At 34.5% G+C, this 26979-nt stretch overlaps 1 protein-coding gene across 4 annotated transcripts in view; it reads left to right on the top strand.

Annotated features, from left to right (window-relative positions):
- TRPS1 (transcriptional repressor GATA binding 1) overlaps positions 1-26979 on the top strand; it is a 258490-nt gene that overhangs the window by 67720 nt on the left and 163791 nt on the right. For all 4 annotated transcript variants that reach the window (XM_015145904.3, XM_015145903.3, XM_015145902.3 and 1 more), the window contains one exon: positions 13680-14283. In XM_015145904.3, coding sequence (XP_015001390.3) covers positions 13680-14283 — 604 coding nt within the window. The remainder of the gene's footprint in view (positions 1-13679; positions 14284-26979) is intronic.

Genomic DNA, 26979 nt, shown 5'->3' with positions numbered 1-26979 from the left:
CCTTATCACATAGTATCTGTATAATTAAATTTGTTTACTCAGATTATTCATGTTGGGAAACTTCTGCCATAATTCTATGTTATTTCTGTGAAACATTCTAGGCTTTTGAGTGCTCTATATAGAAGACTTAACGGTGTAGTAAAAATCAGCATAAGCCATGAACTGTACAGCATGTGAAATCATTTAGCTATAAAATGACTGTAGCTGAGAAGCAGAAGAGTTGATCTAGAGCTCTGATTGAAAGACCTCGGTGTCGATTCCATGGCATGGGTGTTTTCTTTAAGAACTAAGTTAAACTTGGTGGAACTGTAAACATGATCTAGTCAGCAACAGGGATTTGGTCCATTCTCTTAATGTTTAGCATTTACCTATGATACCCCTAACTCAGATCATAACTGGGTTATTATATTCCACTTATAAATGGTTTTCTCACTGCATTTCTATTATTATTTATCATTTAATTCAATTTTGTACCTGCTCTTTATTGACTGCTACTTTTCTTATCAAAATTTTCAGTGTTATAACTTAGGTTTTTGGCATAAGTAGGAGGATTACTTCCCTGCAAAACAACTATACTAGATAAAACGTATTTTGTAATGCATTGCCAGACTTCTACAAAGTAAGAAAAATTTTTGGAGCCTTTGTTCTACCTTTCATGAAGAGTGCACTAAACGCAGAGTAGGGAGAAGTGAAGGGTAAGCTTGGAATGTGAGGTTACACTGAGGGCAAATGCCAATGTCGATGTTGCATTTGATCAGAAGACTAAGCCTGAAGTTACTCATAGAGAGGAGGAGTTGAATCTGAGTTTTGCTTTAAGCTTAGATCTTGAAGTGGCTAGGATTTTTACATTAGTCCTCCCTCTGACTTCTGACATAATTAAATACAAATTTGTCTACAGAAAAGTACTCCAATTTTTACCTCCCAGATATTGATGGATGCAGATAAATCTTGTATGAGCTCACTATGATGAAAATTCACCATATGGACAGGAAAATAAGCCACCATATGTGAAATCAGTAGAAAACACAAATAATAGATGTAGCTAGATACCCAGTCACTTTAGATACAGGAGTTTTCAGTTATAAAATACAAATAAGCATTCAAAGATATGAAAGTTACAATTAAAAATGATCAAGCAACATGAGACTAGATGAACAGGCACCTCTCAGAAGAAGATATTTATGCTGCCAACAACCATGAAAAACTGCTCGTCATCACTGTTCATTAGAGAAATGCAAATCAAAAACACAATGAGATACCATCTCACGCCAGTTAGAATGGTGATCATTAAAAAGTCAGGAAACAGATGCTGGCGAGAGTGTGGAGAAATAGGAACACTTTTACACTGTAGGTGGGAGTTTAAATTAGTTTAACCATTGTGGAAGACTGTGTGACAATTCCTCAAGGATCTAGAACCAGAAATACCAATTGACCCAGCAATCCCATTACTGGGTATATACCCAAAGGATTGTAAATCATTCTGCTGTAAAGACACATGCACATGTATGTTTATTGCACCACTGTTCACAATAGCAAAGGCTTGGAACCAACTCAAATACCCACCAATGATAGATTGGATAAAGAAAATGTGGCACATATACACCATGGAATACTATGCAGCCATAAAAAAGAATGAGTTCATGTCCTTTGCAGGGACATGGATGGAGCCGGAAACCATCATTCTCAGCAAACTAACACAGGAACAGAAAACCGAACACCGTATGTTCTCACCTATAAGTGGAAGTTGAAAAATGAGAACACATGGACACAGGGAGGGGAACATCACACACTGGGGCTTGTTGGGGAGTCGGGGGCAAGGGGAGGGAGAGCATTAGGACAAATATCTAATGCATGGGTCTTAAAACCTAGATAATGGGTTGATAGGTGCAGCAAACCACCATAGCACATGTATACCTATGTAACAAACCTGCACGTTCTGCACATGTACTCCAGAACTTAAAGTAAAATATAAAAAAAATCAAGATCACCAAAAATTAACAAATAACATTGTTTTAGTTGAGAAATATTAACTCTTCAAACTTAAAACATATGGATTGATTAAACTACATATTAGACAATTAAAGAGAGCAAATGAATTAATCAGGATGAGGCATTAGAATAAGAGAGAGCAAAGAGATGCAAAAATCAACGACATATAGTAAGATATGGAATATAATGAGCTCTTCTAACATGCATCTAGTCAGTGTCCCAGAAGAAAGAAAATATAGAGAATAGAGAGTAGGTAATCAGTATTTGAGGAGAAAATGGAAAAAGATTTTCTAGAACTAATGAAAGACATAAATACTCAGATACAAAGAAGCGTAGCATACACTAAACAGGATGATGTATACAAATAAATTCAGTTACACACACATGTAGCAAAAGTGAGAATGCCAAGACAGAGACATCCTTGAGAGCAGCTGTAGACTAACAAGAAACAAACTACTCAGAAAAGACGTTTAAGTTGACAGACTTTTTATTAGCCACAATGGAAACTGGAGGAAGGAGGTATATTATTCAGAGTTTTGAAAAAACCTCAGATAGTCAACCTTGTATTATGTGACCATCAAAGCTATCTCCCAAGAATAAGAGCAAAGCAAAGACATTTTCTGATAAGTGAAGACTAGGGAAACATCTGAGCAAATCTAAACAAACATTGCCTGTCTCATTTATGCAGTTAAAAAAGGAACAGACTAGGTGGGGCACAGTGGCTCACACCTGTAATCCCAGTATGTGGGAGGCCAAGGCTTGAACCCAGGAGTTTGAGATCAGCCTGGGCAGCATACCAAGATCTCATCTATATATAAACAAACAAACAAACAAAAAAAGATCTGAGTATAGTAGTGATTACCTGTGGTCCCAGCTACTCAGGCACTGACATGGGAGGATCACTTAAGCCCAGGAGATCGAGGCTCGGTGAGCCATGATCATGCCACTGGCCTGGGCGACAAAGACTAAGGTGAGTTAGTGAGCTAGGACTTCGTTATACGTACTTGGAAAAATTTAAGGATAACTAATGAAAGAATAGGAAATAAATGCATAACTTCCAAAACTATAGAGGAGAAAAAAAATGGAATAATGAAATAAAGAACAAATTCAATTAACTTTTTAAAAAAAGGTGAGAAAATATGTGGGAAAAGTTAGACATATAGACATTTTAAAGTAAAATCTACAAAAATTGCTGATATCAAAAGTCTTAACGTGTGTGTGTTAAACTTTTCCACTGAAAAGATATCAGATGATATTAAAAAAACTTGTAACTATATCCTGCATACTGGATATACATCTGAAACATAAGTCTCTGGATGTTCAAAAGAAGAGAATAGACTTAGTTATACCAGTAAATATAAACTAAAGGAAAATTGAGGTATCTTTAGTAATCTCATACAATTTTAAGATTTTATTACAAACAGCATATGGAGGAAAGAAGGGATCATTGCATAATAAGAGGTTTAACTTCTTCAGAAGATACAATGGTTCTAAATACATAACATGTAAATACAAATAACTAAAGCAAAAAGTGATAGAGGAACTGCAGGGAAAACATGACACACCACAATCACAATGATAAAGTTTTAAGAAAACTCCTTGTTAAAAGTTAGGCACAAAACATTTTTCAAAATTGAAAATATTTGAAAAACAAATTACCAAACCTGATTTAATAAAAATATACAAATTATGTACCAAACAATTAGAGAATGTACTTGCTTTTAAAGCACATATAGAGCAGTTATATAAACTGAAACATATTAAGTCAAAAAGAAATTACATTTCAAAAACCAGTATCTCATAGAATATATCCTTTGACTCAGTGCAATGAAATTAGACCTCAGTAACAAAAAGCTAAGGATTGATAAAGTTATACAGGGCCAATTCTAACCAAACAAAAAAAGAGAGATTATTAATCTCAGAAAACATAGATTTTACAATAAAACATCTTGTAAGGGATAGAAGTGGTCAGAACATACTACTTTGGAAGGCAAATTTGGCAAAATTTGGCATTATCAGATGTTCATATTCCCAGTGACTACATAATTTTACTTTTCAGAAGAAAACTTTTTGCATGGATTTGCTAGGAAACGTGCAAAAATGTTCATAATTGCATTTTTTAGAAGACAGAACAACCAAAACAAAGTCAGTCCAAAATAAAAACAGGAGAAAACTCTGATTGTCTTTCCAAAAAAGATTAATTTATTTGTAGAATTTTCAAGCAGTGGAATGTTTTACAGTAGTGAATTTAGTAAATGACAAGTGATTACAACATAAATAAATCTTGTAAGAATAATTTTGACTGAATACAAACAGATGATAAAGACAAGTCGCATTGGGCTAGTTTTTTTATATAAATTCAAAAGATAACAAAATAAAACTGCATAAAAATATTCATGTTATATGTATATGATATACATATGAATATCATATGCATGTATACATGTACATACATATATGTGTATGCATGTATAAATACATCTGATATATACACATACATCTGATGTATACACATACCTATATATGTATGTATAAATACATATGACACACACATACATGTGTATATGTATGTATAAATACATATGACATATACACAAACATGCATATATGTATAAAACATATGCATGTATATATGTATAAATACATATGATATATACACACGCATGTATATATGTATGTATGCGTACATATATGTATATATGAGATACTCATGTATATCATATACATGTATTCTACTGTATCGTAATAGTACTTTCTTTATCATATGTAATCATATCTATATTAATCATATCTATATGAATCTATATGAATCATATCTATATAGAATCTCTTCCTCTCTCCACACAAATAGATCTCAATTTATGTAAAATCACATTCTATGATTCTGTAATGAGTTCAGTTTTTAATTTGTTTGCAAACTTAGATGTCAGTGAATATGTGTGTGTGTATTTATTTGTATGTCACTAACATACATTGTACAACTTTAAAATAAAAAATGATGCATCAATTCTCATCACTGCCCATGTAGATTAAATATATGAAACAATGATCAATCTCGCTGTTAAAGAACTTACTATTAAAGAACTGCTACAGACTCAGTAATATAATTATTGTCTAGTACAAATATTAAAATGTTCATTGTTGGCTAAAATGCGGAAAACCGCACACATATTTTGGTAGTGTATGCAATGACAAGACTCTGTGTGTTAGGAGATTTACAAATGCATTTTAAAATTTTTGAACAGTGCTTCAACTTTCAGACATAAGATAGGTAAAGTCAGACTGAAAGAGTTGACATTGGTTGCAGTAGGTGGTCAAATTAATTTAGGTCCTGCTCAGTCTCTATCTCACAAAAGCTCCGTGAAAAATATGGACTGCGTACTTTGCTGATTCTGAAGAAGGGATTTTTATGATAATCATTTAATTATCAACGTATCTGAAAATTCCAAGTATACAGTGTGTTAATACAGAATTTCTAAAAGGGTGAGGGCCTTCATGGTTACATTTAAATTAGTACATGTTATGTGTCATATTTAAAAAAAAAAAACCTAATAAATCAGTTGCTTGTAATACCTTGAAATAAGCATGATAGTTCAATTAGAAAATACCTATTGTGAGTCAAAAAGTTACCCAGGATATTACAGTTCACCAAAAAACAAACAAGCAAACAAAACCTCCCAAAGACATTACCTTTATTTGTATACATTATTTATTAGAAATTTCAGAATTAATGCTTCTGAATATTATGCAAGAACAGTTATCAAGTCTTGGAATAAGATACATTTGAGTCACAGTTTCAATTCCATTTTCATTTGTGTAAATAATTTGCTGTTCCTTATTTACTTTCTGTTTTGTAGAAAGACTTGTCTTTCTATATGAACATTTTGTAGGGAACGTTTACCTTTTGAAAGGGAATCCTAAGTTTGATTTTTAAGGTATGGTGTTAGTAGTATTTTTTCTACCACTTGAAGATATAAGCACTTCATTGCATCTCCCCAAAAGCCAGTTACTATTACTGAGCAAATCCTAATCCGATTATTTCAACTTAAAAATGCAGGATGAGTAAACAACATAATTATTTTCATCCAGAATTTCAATTTCTCTTGGATTATGTTCTGTAGACTGTTTCTCCTCTTTTAACTATTTTACAGTTCTCAAGGATTGACCTAATAATCCATCTGTAATTCTGTTTTTGTCTTTGTTCCTGCCACTCTTTTCTCATTTTTCATTTTATCATTTTACAGCGGCAGTAATGCCACATGCCACTTGTTGTAGACATTTATGCCAACAATGCATATATTACAAAAATGACTAACTTTGTTAGATTTCAGACCTACTTGAACTACATTTAAACTTAAGTATTTGAATCACCTTCCTTTTCCCCACTTCTGTGATAATTTATCTGTAGTTGTTTGATTCTGTAATAACCAAAAAATACCTCTGAAAGTCTAATCAATTAGTATTTATGATTTATTCATTTACTTTGATGCCTCATTTAGTCATTGAAGAATAAAAACTGTGGTTTAAATTATTCATTGATTGTCTTTAAGATTTAAAAAAATATTGAAAGTAATATACTGTTATTTAGTAAAAAGAGCTCTTCAAGTGATGACATAAATCTCAAGTTAACATTTAAAAGAAAAAAACAAGGCATCCCTCAGAGCTGTACTTCACATACACTGTGGGTTGGTTTATTATAAAAATAAAAATATTATCAGAGCATAGTAAAGGAGTAGCATCTTTTAGCTGATTTCTTTCTTGAAGCATTCCTCAGTGCTTTATGAATTATGAAAATAATTCATAATATTCTCTACTAATGAATGAAATACTACTATTGTGAATAAAGACTATTGTGCATTGAAACATGGAAGGATAAAAATGCTTTTTTATGGCACGTGAAAATTCTATAAAGTAGAATACGGAATAACACTTATTTTTTCACAGAGGTTCTAAGTCACTTGAATTAAATACAAATTTGATATTTTTAGGCAACTTGATGTCGTTTGCCTAGAGAGAAAGCATGATGTAGTTCTTTAATCAAAATTTCTTTGACTTGTCTCCACGTTGTCGAATATTGTATGGGACAGAGTGACATTTTATAAAAGCATGTCCCAAATATTTTATGCAGCATACACTAAAACATTCATTTATTATCTGAAATTTAAATTTAACTGAGCATTCTGTGTTTTATATGATGACCTTATGCTTATGCTAAGGAGATCTATAAAACGACATCTTTTTCCTCAGATAATATGAAGAAAGTGTTTGTTATCAGTGTGGCAGGAGGATACAGCATTTAAATTAATGCAAAGCATATATTTGTTTTGCTTTGGTTTCAACCTTAGGGTAAGTACATATACCTGTTAAGTGAGGTATATATGATTTTAATCAATACCATCTGTGATTAAAAAAACTGAAGAGGAATACAAGGATTTAGAGTAATGAGGAAGACACTAGATTTCTTCTTGGATCGAATCATTTGGGAAGTCTTTATGGATGAGGGGGTGGTTAAGTTGGGTCTTGAGAAATAGAGGAAAAATTTCCTGAATGTCTTTGAAGTTTTCATGTTAATGCTGATGAAAAGAAAATGCATTTAGTAGGTTGGAGGAGGATCCACATTAATGTACTTTCACAATGACTAAACTTTTATTCTTGAGAAAAGTTTCCTTTTACTGGGGTTTATTATAATCTAGTCTTATGATTTGGAAGTGTGACATTATATTGAAGATCTTGTCAGTTATTATTGAGAGAATAATACATGTCAGCGAATATGCTCAAATCTTTTAGGTACTGATTCCTGAACAACCATTGCTTTAACTATCAAAGAACGTACATGAAACAGTAACCATAGATAAGAGCAAAAGTATTCTATTTTGCCTTCAATATTTTTATGTTAATTAACTCGTTTGTGCTTCCGCTTCTTTATCTGCAAAGTGGGGTGGAAATATATACTTCTTGTTATTGCTGCAGGCAATATATGTAAATGGCCTAGCACTAAAGAATATTTAAAGACAATCTCCAAACAGTGATAAAGAAAAAATGAATTGGGATTATTCCTGACAATTTTGTGCTTGTAGGTTATTTTATACAGCTGTGAGTGTTGACTCAGAAGGTGTATGTGACTTAAGAATGATAACAATGTTGCCATTCATAACAATATTCTTCTTGGACCTGAGTATGGTGGTGCATGCCTCGAATCCCAGCTACTCAGGAGGCTGAGGTGGGAGGATCCCTTGAGCTCAGGAGTTCAAGGCCAGCCTGGGCAACATAGTGAGACCTCGTCTCTTAAAATAAAATCATTTGGGAATGTTCTGAAAGTGCCGAGTATAAACAGGTATATTAAGAGTACACTCCAAGCCAACACACTTCTCATGAGTTATTTATGACCATAGTTGCGTGATTCTTGCTACTCAAGGTGTGGTCTGGGGACCAACAGCATTGGCATCATCTAGGAGTTTGTAAGAAATACAGAATATTATCAGGATCTGGGAAAATTTGAAATAAATGAAGAAATACAGAATATTAGATCCTACCTTAGTCTTCCAGTATCAGAATATGAATTTGGATGAAATCCCCAGGTGATTTTTACACATTAGTTTGAGAAGCATTGGTCTAGATTTTAGCGTAGGTTATTGAAAAGTTTATATTGCTCCAGGCTTTTGACAGTAATGTTGTCTTTTTAATATGTTTTCTGTCATTCATTTAGATCTGATAATAAAAGGAGAAAGGAGTTGTTCAAGTCTCAAGAGCACTTTGTAGCAGATTGCCTTTTCTGCTTCACCTAGTGGTGTTCAATAGCCTGAAAGATTGAGCAGTTTAGCAGTTTACTGCTTAAACGTCAAGTTTTACTCTTTTTTCATTAATAGTAGTAAGACCCAGAATCTTAAGATTCTGAATAACAATAATAGTAAGGTCATTGCAAGGTCATTGCCTGTATTTTATTAAAGCCTTGGGAGTTAGGAGATGTCTTGTGCGTTTATTCATTAAGTTGCTTAGAGTCATGATGTAGCTAGTAATACAGTTTATGGGTACTGGTCCCTGCATTGGTGTCATTTGAGGACTTTGCTAAAGTTAAACATTTAGATTCTCAGATTATGCCCAGGATATTCTGGTTCAGTGGGACAAGGAAGACTTGGAATCTCTATTGCTGAGAAAGAAACTCTTCGGGTTGCAATGCTGCCCAGCCTGTTTTGCAAACCATTGCTGTAGTCAGTTTCTTTTTTCTCTCTTAGAAGCCCTTTCCCATCCCTTGTGTTTTCATTTGGCGTATCATCAGTAGTTTACATTTATATACAATTAGAAAGGTAGGCAGTGGAAAATAGAAAAATAAAACGTTGTTCTGGGAGTCTGAAACCCTGTGTTCTTGGCTTGATATAGATGAAATGGGTAAGGCACTCTTTCTGCATTTTACTATCTGTGAAATGGGCCATATACTTCAGTGGAACGTGAGAACCTGTAGACATGAGTGCTTTGAACTTTCAAAAGAAGTGTGAATTGAGCTTGTTTTTACAACCTTGTAATATCCTTCCTGTTAAAATGTGTTTTCCTTTTCGACATAAAACCTGGTTCTCACGGAAAACTTACCCCTGCACTTTCTGTTTCCTTTGTACTTTATACCTATCCCCACTCTTCTCTGTGTTCCTACAGCTCTCCAGCACCTGTACCATGGGCAGTTTTGCCTAGGTCGGTTGGTTCACGAGGTCCTCTCCGGGCAGATCAGAGCAGCTCCTGCTGAGACATGCCAGGAGTCAGGGAGTTTTCCTTTGGGACAGGAACTTCAAACTAGAAAACCTAGAAGACTCAGACACCTTGTCTCAGGGTGTGATACCCTGTAATGAACTCATGTTTTGGGCAGGGACCTAGGACCTTGTATATTTGGGAGGAAGTACTAGTTAAATAATAGATGAAGATGATGTAACTTCAATATCTACTGATTCTGCAATCTAGAAATATTTTTAATCGACCCCTACCCCTTCATCTTTATTCAGAATTAGTAGATATTGAAGCAACATAATCTTAATTACTTAGGTATATTCCTAGATATGCCATGTTCTAAACAACTTTTAACGAATACATTCATAAAACATCCTTACCTCCCAAGGTTTTAATAAAACACAGGTAATGCCCTTACTGTCTTTGTTATTTAGAATTTGAAGATACTGGCTCTGACTGCTATTAATGAAAAAAGAGTAAAGCTTGACAATCAAGCAGTGAAAGGCTAAACTGCTCATTCTTTCGTGTCATTGAATGGTGCCAGATGAAGCAGAAAAGCATAGACTATATTCTACCGGGCCATGTCCTAAAGCAAAGGATCTTCTAGGACATACGCTTGGTTTTAAAAATACATATATATTTTTTGTAGTGGTTGAGGTACATGGGGGAATGGCAAAGAATGATACCAAATCATCAGTTTGTATGTTTAAACTCTTGGAGAAACAGTACAGAATGTGGATTCACAGGGAACAGAGGGGCTTTATTTAATTTTAGGATTTATACTGATTAACTCTCATTTACTTACTTAATATGCACAAGAACCCTATCAAGAGACAACTTTATTTTCATTTTGCAGATGAGGAAACTGAGACAGGTTCAGTAAATTATTCAAAGTTACTTACATTGTAGAATACAGAGCCAAAGTTTGAAGCTTAAGCATTCTCCTTAAGAGTCTACACTCTTCCATGTGGTTGGTTGTTTCACCAGTAAGAACTAAGAGACTACTGTTTGAAAATAATTTTGCTGTGTGGTCCACAAGAATTTTGTATTTCTTTTCATATATGTTGATCCTTTCTCCTTCTTGTCATCCTGGTATTTACAGTCTTAATATCTTGAAACAGAATCACTATAATCCTTTGCTATTTTGTCACTGGATTTACCAGTTTTGGTAGAAGTGTCAGTGGTAATTTATAGTCTTAATTTATAGGCATGGATCTCCTTAGAGATTTCAAGCAGAGATCTCACCATGTCAAGGAACCACAAATATGCTAAAGTAGACAGTGAGTCCATTCTAACCATCTCGGGGTGAAAATTAATCATGGTTTGCTAAGTGCTTTCAGAAGTTTTTGTTGTTGTTTTAATTTCCATGACTCAATATATTGTGTAGAATATATTCAGTAGGGTAATTTTGGATTTATGTGTTTATCTCCCATTAGGTTAAACTAGAATGTGTGTGGTTTTTTTGTTGTTTCTGTTTTGTTTGAGATGGAGTCTTGCTCTATCACCCAGGTTGAAGCGCAGTGTCACGATCTCGGCTCACTGCAACCTCCGCCTCCCAGGTTCAAGTAATTCTCCTCCCTCAGCCTCCCAAGTAGCTGGGATTACAGGCCCCCTCCACCACACCCAGCTAGTTTTTGTATTTTTATTAGAGATGGGATTTCACAGTGTTGGTCAGGCTGGTCTCGAACTTCTGACCTCAGGTGATCTGCCCGCCTCTGCCTCCCAAAGTGCTGGGATTACAGGCGTGAGCCACCGGTCCCTGGCTAGAGTGTGGTTTTGATAAGAAGCTGTTTTAGATGAGATCCACAGAGGTTCTAGGTCCTAGATTTTAGGTATTGTCTATTGTCTTTTGTATTCTTAGTCCTGTTTTTGAATTTTCTGGCCTTGACATTGGTGGCAAGATTGTTTCTCTTGGTCATAACCATCTTCACATTAAAGGTTAGACTATTTCCACTTGAGAAAATTAATATTACTATTGTGCTTTTATGGTCAATTCATCCTCCCATTGTTTTTCATTTGTTGTATTTATCTTTACTACTTAATGAAAAAAATAGGAGAAAAGATTGGAAACAATTTTCTGTAAAAAGTAAATATCCATATTTACTCGACAAAATGTAAGCTCTTGTGTGCTACATTAAGCACTCTCAACAAATACTTGAGATTTTGTTACATGTTTTATACCTTTGAATTTTGCTTCCATAAAATAGGAACATTCTTTTGGAATTTCAGCCATCTGACCTGTCTTATAAAGAAATGAAGTTATTGATAAACATGACAGCCCCAGAGTAATTAAAACATGCAGCTGAGCACCTACTCCCCAGCTGATTGCCTTCCTTTACCTTTGAAGAGATCCCCTATCCCTACCATGACCTACAGAGCTCTAGATAACCCTTCAAGCTTGTCAATTGACATTCTTCCTCTCGTTTATTCCTCTAAAACCACAATGTCCTCTTTTCAGTGTCTCAGACTTGCTAGAATGTGGCTTCCTTTCCCCTTCCTCATCCTCCAAGGATAGCTTCTTTTCACCCTTTGATTTCGTATATCTCCCTCAGAAAGTCCTTCCTAATTACCTACGCAGCCCTTGACACCAATTACCATCCATTTCATTCTTAGTACCTGTCACACTTTGTCCTTACAGACTTATAGTCACGTGAAACTTCCTGTCTAGTCACTCCTGACTAGACTCTAAGCACCAGGTGGGCAAAGACTTTCTATCTTTTATTCACCAATGTGTACCCAGTGCCTGGCAAAGAAATATTTTGATGATTATCAAAAATTACATATATGAGTACATAACTTGTATCTTACAGCTTTAAGTAATATCTCGCAAAATTTATTTTGTTACTTTAAGTTGGTAATTCATAGCAAGTTATATCAGGGAAGTAGAAAGTGTTTCCCCGATATTTATTTAGAAAGCCATACACAGCTTTTATAGTTAAACAAAATATACCTTATTCCACATCACTTGTGTATCTTTTGGGTATGCTTTTTACAGTGCAGTACTTCTGTTCTTCTTTGTTAATCAAATATTTGTCCTAATAGAGCAGTTACTGTTCTCTCTTTAACAGCAGAAGATGGTAGGGGATGTGATAATAAAATCGTCTTGTTTTATGCCATTTAAAAAGAAAACACACACACACACCCTTTTAGTGAATATATTTGTAAAGTCTCTATTAAGATGTTTGACACTCAACAGACAGTCAATTTCTTGAATGTGTATATGTTCTCATAGATGAATAGACTTTGTTTCGAGAAAAATCATGCGTTATATGTACATCTTATTTTCTAGAGTTTAGATCAGTCAGCAATATTTTATTCACTAAATGGATTTAAATTTGATGACCGAAAATAACACTTTATTTCTTTTTTCAAATCATTTTATAATTTGATAATGATTTATTATTTTATATTTAAATTTAGTTCCTTTTAATATATTGAAAAGCTGTACAAAGCACTTCAGCATTAGAAATTGAAGTGTATCTACAGGGGGGAAAAATCCTCAATTTAGTTTAAATAACAGAAAGTGAAAAGGGCATTTGAAATCAGGTGTGAAAACATAAGAATAGTGAGTTAAATAATATAATTAATGATTATCCATCAGGGTAAAATGCATCTCTCAAGGTAAAATGAGCAGAGTGGGGCATTTAATAATAATGCAAACTAACCAGTTTTAATGCTAATCACCTGGAATGGATGCGCCCAAGCACGAGCAGTGTGCGTGCGTGCGTGCATGGTGTGTGTGTGTCTGTGTGTGTGTCTGTGTTATGGCTATTACTGCTAATATAACAAGGGAACTTTATATAGAACTGAAAATGCCAGTTAATTACCTTCCAGTTTTTGGGTGTTAAGAATATTGTAGTTCTTTCTATCTACTACATTGCATGAATAGGTAGAAAATTCAGGTGCTTAAAGGCTATTAAAAACAAAACAACCCTCCAGAACGCTGTCTTTGCAATAACTGTTTTCTTCTTCTCCAGGAGAGCACACAGCTGCTACAAATGCCGTCAGTGCAGTTTTACAGCTGCCGATACTCAGTCACTACTGGAGCACTTCAACACTGTTCACTGCCAGGAACAGGACATCACTACAGCCAACGGCGAAGAGGACGGTCATGCCATATCCACCATCAAGGAGGAGCCCAAAATTGACTTCAAGGTCTACAATCTGCTCACTCCAGACTCTAAAATGGGAGAGCCAGTTTCTGAGAGTGTGGTGAAGAGAGAGAAGCTGGAGGAGAAGGACGGGCTCAAAGAGAAAGTTTGGACCGAGAGTTCCAGTGATGACCTTCGCAGCGTGACTTGGAGAGGGGCAGACATCCTGCGGGGGAGTCCGTCATACACCCAAGCAAGCCTGGGGCTGCTGACGCCTGTGTCCGGCACCCAAGAGCAGACAAAGACTCTAAGGGATAGCCCCAATGTGGAAGCTGCCCATCTGGCGCGACCTATTTATGGCTTGGCTGTGGAAACCAAGGGATTCCTGCAGGGGGTGCCAGCTGGCGGAGAGAAATCTGGGGCCCTCCCCCAGCAGTATCCTGCATCGGGAGAAAACAAGCCCAAGGATGAATCCCAGTCCCTGTTACGGGTAGGAAGGTTTCATTTTTAAATAATTCATTTGTTTTGAAGGGCAAAAGGAGGAACACACATTCTTTCTATATGGGATTGTGTTGTGTGTGAAGTGAGACTTAATGATCTGTCTCAATCTGGGGATTTAGACTCCTAAGGCCAAAGTGGCAGCAAGTAGCTCATGTGTGTTTGTGTGTGCTGTGCACTTACTTGATACAGTGTTAGGCAGTCACTTGTTTGTCTTTGCTCTTAGCTCAGATTGAGTGTTGGTTAATCATTCCTGGTGACTATGCAAAACAACAAGGCCATATTTGGAGAAGGGAGGTTTAGAATCCCAGAAGGATGTACATCTGTTACATTGAAATAACTAAATGGCTTTTACATTTTAGGCTGCTATGACAGTATATGGTTAATAAGGAAGTCAGAAGAGATTTAAATCACTAAGAATGTAATGTCCTTGATGAGATGTTTATACAAAAATACAGTGTTTTTTAAAACCCACGATATAATTATGTACAAATGACAATGCTCGCTGTTGTCGAGTTGCCAACAAGAGGGGGAAAAATGAGAAAAGCCTAAATGTGAATAGCGTGCAAAGCGGCCAAAGAAGAGTGCCATGCATTTGATATGAACAGGATCTTTTAGGGGGAAAGACCTAGTTCCGTGTGGATAAAGAAAACAAAACCTCTGAGTAAGGTAAGATCCTCGATTGCTCTCTTCATACTCTGTAGACTCAGCGTTGTTAAAAAAAATTTAGATTTTTGAAAATTCATGAGCTCCCAATAAGTGGTAGTTGCTCAATGCCTGACACACCACCTCTTGGACATTTTACCTTAACTCTGAAAGTTTTGAGCTTTTCTGGATGAGTTTGAAGCTTTGTTCGTGCATAGAAGGCAGGATCAGAAACTAGCTAACATTTACAAAAGATCCAGTTAGGAAATAGAGTTCCATTAGCCCGGTGCTTTGACCTGCAGGTCACAGACCAGTCAGTTCTCTCTGGTTATATACTGGGAAGAAAAATTGCTCTTACCAATGTCTGCTTGGGTGCTCTGCTCTCATTTCCCGCAGATTCTCGGAAGCCTATCTGTGCTTCTCAGTATTCTCTAGCAGAGTTGAAAAACTCCCCTTAGAGGTGCACAGTTAATTATAAAAGCTGTTACCTTTCCCATCTGTAGTCATGCCCTGGAGCTAAGAGAAGGGCTTGAATACAGAAGAGGAGATGCCCCCTGTACAGAGAGAAACAAAGAATCCTTCCTGGAGGGAAGAAGTAAGTTTATTATGAGTAACTTCCAGAAAAAAGAGAAACAGTTTCTGTGCCTTTCAAGAGGGGGTTCAATTTAGGGAACTCCCTTCCAGTGAATATACATGGAGCTGCATTTTTATAATTGTCAATATTTGTTGTTTTCTCAGCATGCCATTACTCCTCTGGCCTCAAGTGACTTACGGCTTCTGGCTATAAGGCAGAAATGAAATGTCCTATGTTTTATTACATTCATACTGCATTTTGAGAGTATGGTATATTTGGGGGCCTTATATCTATATCACTGGAACCTCTTTCCTTCCTTTTTCCACTTAAAGTTGTTTTCATCCATGACATCTTCATTTGACGCCATATTGTTTTGACTGTTTCTGGAATATTACCTTTTCTGCCATTGTTTATATAGTCTAAGACTTTGAAATGACAATTTATTAAGCAATGGTATAAAAAACCTGAGTGTAGTGGTTGCATTTTTTCAGCAAGATGGAGATGATAATACTTTTCTAAAAAATTGTTTTTCTCAATTCCTCCACTTCCTTAAATCCCTGATTTCAAGTTCTGTTGCATCATTTTAACCGCCTTTTCAGTTCCTCCACATTAGCTGCTGAAGTAGGAAACCTTCAACAAGAGACTCCTTAGCTGTGTTCTACAATAATAGCCAAATTCCAACCCTATGATTTATTATCTTCAAAGGCTGTAATCTACTAAATTTCAGAGATCTGATAAAATTACGTTAATATATACATATACATACATATGCATATATAAAAGGAAGAGCATTGAATCATTCTGTGGTTGTAATAAAATTTAAATCTTTTAAGATTCACATTTTATATTTGAATAATGCTTTTGGAAATCACCAATTTTATTGGATATTTGGAATAGGAAGGGCAGCCAATTTAATTTATAGTGCAACATTTAGGTTATTAGCTGTATATGGAATTTTCAGTGTGTACATATCTTAGATGATGTGCTTTTTAAGACACCTAACAGAATTAAGAAACAGCCCATTCTGATTGTGAATTCGACACAAATTCTACTTTGGTGGTATTGGTATTCTCAAATTATCACAGCGAATACATACCTCCAATTCATTACCCTGCCAGTGGTAGAAAAAAAAAAAAGCAGAATTTTGAGGTCATGCTTACTAAAGGGAAAAAAAAAGTACTTGAAGTTTGTAGTTGCAGAGGCATAGTTATTAGTGAAGATGTCCTGTAATAATTTAAAATACACCATAGAAATAGACAAATATAATTTACATGTTTTGAACAAAAATTACAGTAGTATATAAATATGCTTACAGAATGCATATTTATATATTTTAAACAATAAAATAGAACTCGAAAGTAACTACAATTATTTGGAAATTGTAAGCATTTTAAGGAATGTAAACTATTAGATTTAAAAAGTACCTTTTAAATTAAATAGTTTATTCAACACAGCATTAATAGAACAAGTGTATTAATACATTTATATATCCAGTTTCTAATACTAAAGTAAAACTTAACCGTTTAAAAATACTATGCAGAGTGATATCATGAATTAAGTATGGAAAACTTGCACAACAGAAAATGTTGATTTAATATAGTTCAATACTATGCTGGTAAATATTTAACATTTTAAAATAAAAGGCTGAATGTAGTTAGGATTGTGTTACAAAGCACATAATTAAATGTTACTTTCAGCATATTAGTCTTTCTGATAACTTTTTTTTTTTTTTACTGGTTTTAGCAATGAAAGTTTGCTGTACTCCTCAAAGTGAGGAAGGAAATATAAGAATCACAAGAAGAGCTAAAATTTCGAAATGTTCTCTTCATTAACATTACTGGTTTTCTCCTTTTTTTGGCCTAGGCAGGGTCAGTGTTTGGCTTAAGTTTTGTGTTCAATATGATATCATTTATGTGTATTTTTATTTAGTGAATGTCTATATTTTTCCCTTGTTATTAGTATGAAGTTGATCTTGATATAAAAATTTTAAGTTGCATGTGCCTCTTTGTTGACTACTGTGCTTTGAGTATGACAAAAGGCACATTGCCATAAACTTGATCTTATAAATTACTCTAGGAAAACTAGGCTTTATGTTGCATATTAATCACACAATATTTGTACAAAATTTTTGAGTATTTTCTTGTATTAGTAGGAAGAAGTATTAAGGCCTTTAGAATCTTTGCTACAAATAGTCTAAGCTTATATGACAACTTTAATTTATTATCTTAACATTTCTAGAATAGATCTTATAAAACATGAATCACCTCCTGAAAGTGGTCACCAACATTTACTAATAATATTTTGAAAACTCAGTGTTTTTTAGATTTAAGGTTTAGGTCTGTGAAGAGGTTAGCATGTTTAAAATTACCTGTGTTAAAAGGATAAGTAAATTATTTTATATATTCCAATAGATGTTTCTTAACCATTTTAAACTAAGTAGTGTAGTATAGTCAGCATTCATGTAAAGTTGTCTACTTTTCTGACAAGTTTTTTGTTATGATGCACATCTACACAAAGGTTTTTATATTTTAAATAAACTTATGCAGCTGCAACTGTATTAATCTTATTGTTTCCTGAATAAGAAATTCTGGATTTTATTTTTGTAATGGAATTTTTAGATTGAATATTCCATTGCAGAAAAGTTGGCTTTTTATCTGATAACTATATGAATAAGGATCCAAAAATTGATCATTAAATTTCACAAAAAAATTAACCATATCGTATAGTTTTTCATTTGTTAATAAAATACAGAAGTACAGTTAAGCTTATTGGGTTAATCTTTAGGGTGAGCTTATGGCAAATCAACATTCAGGTAAATTCTTCCATGTTATTTGCCAAAACGGAATGTTCTAGATAACTTATAGCTCAGATTCTTTCGTAGGTTCAAATGCTGTAGTTATTAGAGCACTTTTTTCTTGCACCTAGAGGAAAGATAAATCTCCTTGAGATTGATCTTGGTTTCCAGTTTAAATTTATTTAGGAAAGTCTATCAGTTGTAACATCTACATTTTGTGCTGCTTGGCTTCAGCAGAGATGCTCAACCATGGGCCTGGGGAGTTGAGTTCCAAGTTCTGGAAGTTGAGTTCCAGCTTGAGCCACTGACTTTCAAAGGAAGGGCCTCCCGGGATCTCCGTTCATCTGTCGCTTGGAGAGGATCATACTGCCTGCCACCCTCACAGGAGTGTTGTGCAGCTTAGTTAATTAACGTTTGTCAGGCCATTTGAGATCCTCAGATGCAGAGTGCTAGATAAGTGGAAATAGTCTGATTATTTGTTCATTTTGTAAGTGTGATACCGGGACAGTACAATGCGAATGTTATTTCCCCTTTTCTTCAGCAGCGTTAAATTTATAGTTTAAAGATTGTTGATACCGGACAGACTATTGAGATGCAAAAATGTTCTTTTGGGGACAGTCCGTTGGCAGCCAAACAGACGTTTAAACAAGTGACAATGTTGAATGCCTTTACAACCACTGACAGAAGACTGCAGGAGCTTTTTTTTTTTTAACTAAAGATGGTCTGAAGTGAAAAGTGATATTAATTGTTTTGCTTCATATTTAATTAAAATGAAAGCAAAATTCCAGTTATCATAGAGGTGGCACTGACTTAACATAATGTTTATGTACGTAACTGTTTTCTCACCCGATTGGAACTTTTTACTCGTGCATAAAGTACCAAAGAGATCAGACTATATCAGGAAAAATGGGAAGTATATACCTCTCTAAACACTGGTTATGAAGCCGTGACTTTAGGCCCTGTTGGTAGTTTCTCTTTAGGTAGCAGTTGATATTTTCTTTGCCTGAGAGTAAAATAAATAATTAAAAATTATTGACTATATGCAGAGATGAAGAATCCTTGCACATGTCTGTGCTTCTGTGCTATATAGATGTATTTCTGTTGACATCTATTTGAAAAATATATGATTTAAATTCAAATATGTTTCAGTTGAGATTTAAAAAATACAATCCACGTATCAAATTCATTATGTGTAACACCGAACATGACAATTCTGTTTTACCATGTAAAATTTAAGTAGTTTTTTCTTATTTATTGATTATTCATCTTTTACATTTATATACCATCTTTGATAGTAGAAAACAACTAAAACCAATTCCATAGGTATAGAAGTTTGGTTTTATTAGTTTGATTAATGAGGTTTTCAAGTAATCTAATTTTTTTTCTATAAGTCTACTTCATTAGCCCACACATTTTTTAAAGCACTTTCTTTTTTTAATGCACACACAATAATTGTACATATTATGGGGAACGTAGTGCTGTTGTGAAACATATAATGTGTGGTGGAAAGATTAGGGTAATTTCCATATCCATCACCTCAACATTTGTAATTTCTTTGTATTAGGGACATTCACTATTCCAGCTATTTGAAACTACATAATATGGTACTGTTAACTACAGGCATCCTACAGTGCTACAGAACACTCAAACTTACTCCTCCCGTCTAGCTGTAACTTCATATCCTTCAACAAATCTCTCCCTATTCTCCCTTTCCTCTACCCTTCCTATTCTCTTATCTTTGTTCTGTTTTTGGTTTCTACGAGATCAACTCTTTTTTTTTTTTTAGCTTCCACATATAAGTGAGAACATGCAGTGTTTAACTTTCTATTCCAGGCTTATTTCACTTAAAATAATGTTCGCCTGTTCTGTTCACATTGCTGCAAATGACAGAATTTCATGCTTTTTTGTGGCTGAATATATTCCATTGTATGTATTTACCTCATTTTGTTTATTCATTTATCTGTCGTTGGACACCGAGGCTGATTCCATATCTTGATTATTGTGAATAGTGCTGCAGTGAACATGGAGGACAGGTATCTCTTTGATATACTAATTTCCTTTTCTTTGGAAAACTACTCAGTAGAGGGATTGCTGGATCATGTATATAGTTCTGTTTGCGGTTTTTTGAGGAGTCTCCGTACTGTTCTCCATAGTGGCTGCCCTAGTTTACACTCCCACCCACATTAACAACACTTGAAAAACAACAACAACAACGTTTTTGTAACCTAGACTGTGAGGTCTGGCATAGTTCTGCTGGCCCAGGTTTCTAAAGCAGGTGAAGCAGATGTATCTTAGTGAATTGAACTGTAGGTTTGCAGCCACTGTGAAATGTTATCCTTTAGCACAGTATTTGTTCATTATTTCCTGTATAACTATCTTTCGCTTGGCTTCTCTTTTCCATGGACTGCATGAGTCAGGAGATAACAGGGCCCCCAAAGAACCCATTGTTGAGCATTCTTAGATGTTGGAAGTGAAGAGTATACAGAAGGTGGCCCAAGTTTCAGGAGCATAGGGCCAGAATGATTCAAAAATGAGATATGTAGTGTTGATGTGAATCTGGTAATTTTCTGGCAGAGCCCAGTCTGATGGGTTCATTTTACGGTCCATTAATACCTAAAATGCCACAACAAAGTTATATTTTGGATTTTTGTGGATTTTGTTGTTCTCACCAAAAAGGAAAATATTGTCTCCATTGTCATACACACACACACACACACACACACACACACACACACACACACACACACACACACACACACACACACACACATACTCCCTTCCCTTAGATTCTGCTCAAAAACTTCCCTTAAGTGTTTATAGGCAAAGGCATTGATTAGTAGACTGCTCTGCCTGTTAACTCAAGAAAGCTTGGCAAGCTAAGTACTACTGTATCTGGTTGTGTTATTAGTTTAAGGAAAAGCAAATTGTTTCATTGATATTTGAAGACACTTTTTCCTTTTGGAGAAGCAATACTATTTACAGATTTTCGTTATGAACTATAATTTACAAATGCAAGGAAGTCTGGAACACAACTTTATATCTGATTAGGAGTGAAGCAGAGGAATCTTAGTTTTGTTTTGTTTTTCTGACAGTAGCACACTTGTGATAAATTGAGCGTTTGGCATCATTGTTCATCTCAGAATGATTAAATGCCTCCCTCTCACTTGTAATTTTATATGTTAAATTGCCTCTTTTGAAAAATATAGTTTCCTAATTTTGAAGAATTCCTTTGGACATATTAATTAGGAAAAGGATAACCCATTTTCTACCATGGAAATTTATATATGTGTAACATCATGAATAACCAGAAAATGCTAAGTATATACAGTATAGATATCTATTTTTAAAGGCAAAATACACTTTATAAAATTGCTAACATTAAAAAGGTAGTGATTATGAATCATACTTTTATGAGAATTTAGGTACAGAATGGAAAAGATTTTTAAAATAGATTTCTGGTTAAAACAATACTTTGTGTGAAGGAAGTGATAAGGTCCCTGCAACATGATTTATTGAATTGCATTTGCCTGTAGTGCTACATTTAGTTAAAATTTTTATACAAGACTGATGCTCAGTCATAAAAAAAGTATTGGTAGACAAAGCACATAAAATTTCGGGGAATTAACTTTCTGATTGTAGCTATATACATTGGGTAACACAAGAATACCTATATGTAGCTATCAAATTCAAATTCTTAATGAGAAAAAAAATCTGGTGAAACTACTTTAAAATAATTGTATAGGAAAGCATTACAAAAAATATTTGATTAAAATAGAGGGATATTTATAACTGGTTGTCAAGTTATTTAGCATTCAGTTTCTAGGGTTAAGCTTACTGCCTTTCCATTAATTTATTAGTGGATGGATTCCTTTCATCTTCACCAGAACTCTTTGAGGTTAAAACTGTTATTATCCCCATCATTTAAATGAGTAAACTGAGGCTTGGACATTAAGTGTTTTGCCTAGATCACACTGCTCATAATGGCAAAGATTAAATTCTAGCTCTGACAATTCTAGAGTCCCTGCTCATAACTATTGCTCAATATGGTTTGCTAATAAATACTTGGGTCACTGTCTACAATTTCAGAATTAATTTGTTTCATCTAAGCATACACATTTTTATGTGTGTATGTACGAAACAAAAAAATAGCTTTTTGAAATTATATAAGTGATACATGCCTATTGCAAAAGAGTTGGATAATACAATACACTGTAAAGAAGATGAAAACCACTCATAAATCCTATATTCAAGTATAGGATTATGTACCTCACTGTTTTATAATTCTCTTTTTTAATTTTTCAGTGTATTGGGGTCATCTTTTCTCATCAATGAATGCATCCCACAGTGTTCATTTTTGTGCTTCAGTATACCATGGAATAGTGACATCCTAGTATGTTTAAGGCATTCCCTATTAATGAATATTTAGGCTACTTCCAATTTTTAATTATAAAGAACATTTTGAAGGACCTCCTTGTACATATTATTCTGTTGCTTTATCATCTTTTTGGGATAATTTCGTGTAGTATATTTCCAGTTATTTAAATGAGAAAGTACATGATTTATAACAAAAGGTATTTAATGTCCAAGTCACTGTTAGCTAAAAGGGTAATTTTTAAGCTATTAAATAAGTTGGCTCTTAAAAAATGCATGGGAATAATATCCTAGAAATATTTAAGGATTAACTTCTAACTCATAAATTGTCTTATTTTAGATGCAAAAAATTAGGAGAAAAGCAAGTGGCAATTCTATCACATATATAGAATACAGTACATGCTCGATACAAGGTAAATAGTATAATAATCTTACCTTATATTGCATATGCAGTGTAGTTTATTCTTTAGAGAAATTGATTTGCAAGAAGAACTCATTTTCTTAAGCAGAGTTGAGTCAAGGGTTTTAACTGAAAACAGTCTACTCAGGCTTTACCTTTCTCGGGGGAATAATTTCTCTCTTTTCTCTGCTTTTGCTTTGCCTCCGTGGATGATGCTCCTGCTACCCTTCACAGTTTGTCAAACCAGTTTTGAAGTTTTCGCCTTCCCCAGATGTTTGTTGGATGTGTGGGTCATGGCATGGGCTTTGAGAGAGTACAAGAGAAAAGAATTGATTTCTCTTTTCTTTAAAATAATGGCATTTAATTATCTTTGTTTTTATTTGTTGCTGAAATATATTAAATGCATATTGATTGTTAAGTATTTTTCTTTGATAAAGTTGTCAGAATGTCAGAATATTCTTTTTTTCTGTTATTGATGCCTAATATTTCATACATTTGTGAGGTATACGTGGGTAGTTTTGCAAACATGGAGTAAGTAATGGTTAAGTCAGGGTATTTGGGGTATCCATTATCTTAAGTATTTATCAAAATTTCAATGTGCTGGTAACATTTTAAGTCCTCTCTTCTAGCCATTTTGAAATATGCAATATATTGTTGCTAACTATAGAATATTATTACTATTTTTTATGAAAATTTGAAGGAGCAGGAGCAAGAATACTTTCTGAATTAACATTGCATTTGTGCTACCTATATGCTAAAAATACAGATTCTCAGACCACTCTTAACCATACATTCATAAAAATATGTATGATGTTATTTCTGAATGTTTAAGACAAACAGGTTAAGCCACTCTTCTATATGGAATCTAAAAATGTACCAACACTACATTGGAAAGATACATTCACTTTACTTAAAAATAATTATTTGCTATTTTTAAAAAAAGACTCAGTGTGGAACTTTTGAAACAACCTCTTTTGTACATTGAACAATGAAAAAAACTTTACTTGTTACATTTTAGAAGTATATTTGTTTTTAAAAGCGTGGTATAATTGAAGGCAGTGCTGGCTATATTTTAGGAGATGCACATATTTGATTTATCTAAATCTCCATGTCAGAAATTGGCTACCCAAAAGTTCCCTGGTAATACAAATCTGTCCTCTTTGCCTGACTTACAAACTCATTCTAAGAAAGTTGGATTTTATTTTATTTTATTTTTTTGAGATGGAGTCTGGCTCTGTCGCCCAGGCTGGAGTGCAGTGGCGCCATCTCGGCTCACTGCAAGCTCCGCCTCCCGGGTTCACGCCATTCTCCTGCCTCAGCCTCCCGAGTAGCTGGGACTACAGGCGCCCGCCACCATACCCAGCTAATTTTTCGTATTTTTAGTAGAGACGGAGTTTCACCGTGTTAGTCAGGATGGTCTCGATCTCCTGGCCTCATGATCCACCCGCCTCAGCCTGCCAAAGTACTGTTATTACAGGCATGAGCCACAGAAGCCAGCCGAAAGTTGGATGTTTTTAAAGTGTAAATTGTCTGGATGGACAGTCTACGGTCTACAAATTTACTATCCAGTTAATACACTGTCATAACTTTACGCTGTATGACTACTGGGTGTTTTTGAGTTTTGAAAATCACAGCTTTCCACAAATTCACATGTGATTTAAATATTTTTGAAGAGTCTAAAATAGATACTAACGTTTGAGGTTCCAGTTGGGTTTGGAGGTAGGTAAGCTCCACATTTAACTCTGGCTGTGGTTCAGGCCTGCCTGTATTTTATTTTCTGGTAAAATTAGATGTTATGTTTTCTTTTTGCTCTTCCCTTGTGATGTAGTGGAAAGTGCTCTGGATTGGAGGAAAGGAGGCTTTGTGTTCTAGACTCACTTGGTGACTAACTAGCTGCGTGACCCTGGGTGAGTCACTCAAGCCTCATACACAGTTTCCTGCTTTGGAAGATTATAGTTTGAAGTATGCAGTTTCTCAAATCTCTTTACAATTGCAGCATCAAGCAAATCTAGAGTGAAGTAAATTTCCTCTAAAACCTTAAGCATTCAGATCTATAAATTGATACCCGAGGCAACTTTAAGACAAAAATCTTATATTTTAGACGTAATGAGGCTGATGTCCAAAGAGAGAGATATATATGTGTGTATATATATGAACTACAAATTCTTAAATATGATTTCCAGCGGGGTGGCTGAGAATCCATAAGTTATAAGCACCTGTCACACATACAGTCTGAAAGCTTCAAAAATTATATTCTTTGAACTTACCTCGTGTAAGAAAGTCCATTCTTTGGAAACAACTTTGCTACAAAAGAGTCATATTAAGGGGCTGCTTATGAATGAAGTTAAAGGGAAGTAAGCACAATGAGAAAATAATTCTGTGAGAAAGTGACATGCTTAAAGTCTCCTTCCTCAATTTCTTGGCATTGAGCGATGATGCCTGTTTTGTTCACAGTCAGATGTTCAAGTCAGAATTTTGGATGCAGAAACTAATTTTAGTAGGTGGGGTGCAAATTTCTTATGAGTCCACGAATAGACTCTAATCCCAGCTGTTTCATTACAATTATAAAAATAAAATTGGCTGTGAATCATTCAAACTCTATTTAATGGATGTGAATAATACAGTTTCATCCCACGGAAATCTTAAAACTATAAACCTATCTTTGTTCTTTATGTTCCTTCAGAGTTCATATGTCATTATTCATATATGAATTATTTGAAGTATAGGTGGTCATGATGAAAGTGACCAAATTTCTACTGGCTCCTGTGGGTTTCAGGAGAGGAGGTAGACTCTAGGGTGAGGCTAGGGATTAAGTGGAGAAATAAATTGGAAAAAGTCCAGGAAAAGAGAAAAGGATGTTAAATTAGGATTTCTTGGCATTATCTTTCCTATTAAGATATATGTTCATTGTAGACATTTTAGAAAATATAAACAAGCAAAAAGAAGAAAATAAGTTATCAGCATTTTTAATGTGTTTACTTCTGGACACAGACACACATGCACACTCAGACATGCTCACTCACACACACAGACATGCACACGCAAACATACACACATAGACATGCACCTGCAAACATGGATTTGTACGTTTATTATTAAATAACTTTCAGTTTCATTTTCTAATAAATTATATACTTTTTTATAGCACTGTATATTCTGCTACATCATATTTATTGACTTCATAGAATTTCACTATATGTTGTACTAGTTGTCCTAGAAAAGTTGTCTATTGATTTCTTATTGTTGGACATTTATTTCTAATTTTTGCTATTATCAGTAGTGCCACTTTTATTTAGTATCTTTATAGCTGAATAATTGCAACTTGCAATTATTGCAATAGTAGAGTTTATTGGCAACCGTAGGTCACGTTACCAGATCGTGTATATGTACTCCAGAGAAACAGGAAAACAGTATTATTTCTTGGCTTTCATTAATTCAAATTGCATCGCAGTGATAGCTAAGAAGTAGAACCCTAAAGTTTTTTAAACAATATTATAGGGGAAAAAGTGAATAACTATGATGATTTGAATAAAGTGCATTTCTTGAGCACCAGCAAAGAATCAGTCAGGTATCGATTTTACTTTCATAACTGAAAGATTTCTCAGTCACTGTGACATTCAGAGAATACTTCATAGGACAATGCACTTACAAAGTTATACATATATGGGGATTTAACTGCCTCCAAAACATTTCTTAATGTGTCAGATTTCTTAATGTGTCTTGGTGAGCACATGAAGTCGATGCCAGGAACTACTCAGTGAAGTGTTTGGTGCACAAACTGAATTTTGAAATATTTAAATGTACTTTCATTTGCTTACAGCTATTTATACAGCTTATTATAAGATAAGAAGGAAAATCAGGTGGTACAGTAAAGACTACAAAACTGTTCTATGTCCTTTCTCAT

This window comes from Macaca mulatta, chromosome 8 (assembly GCF_049350105.2).
Source record: "Macaca mulatta isolate MMU2019108-1 chromosome 8, T2T-MMU8v2.0, whole genome shotgun sequence".
Classification (NCBI taxonomy): domain Eukaryota; kingdom Metazoa; phylum Chordata; class Mammalia; order Primates; family Cercopithecidae; genus Macaca; species Macaca mulatta.
This window is presented reverse-complemented; position numbering and strand designations above follow the sequence as displayed.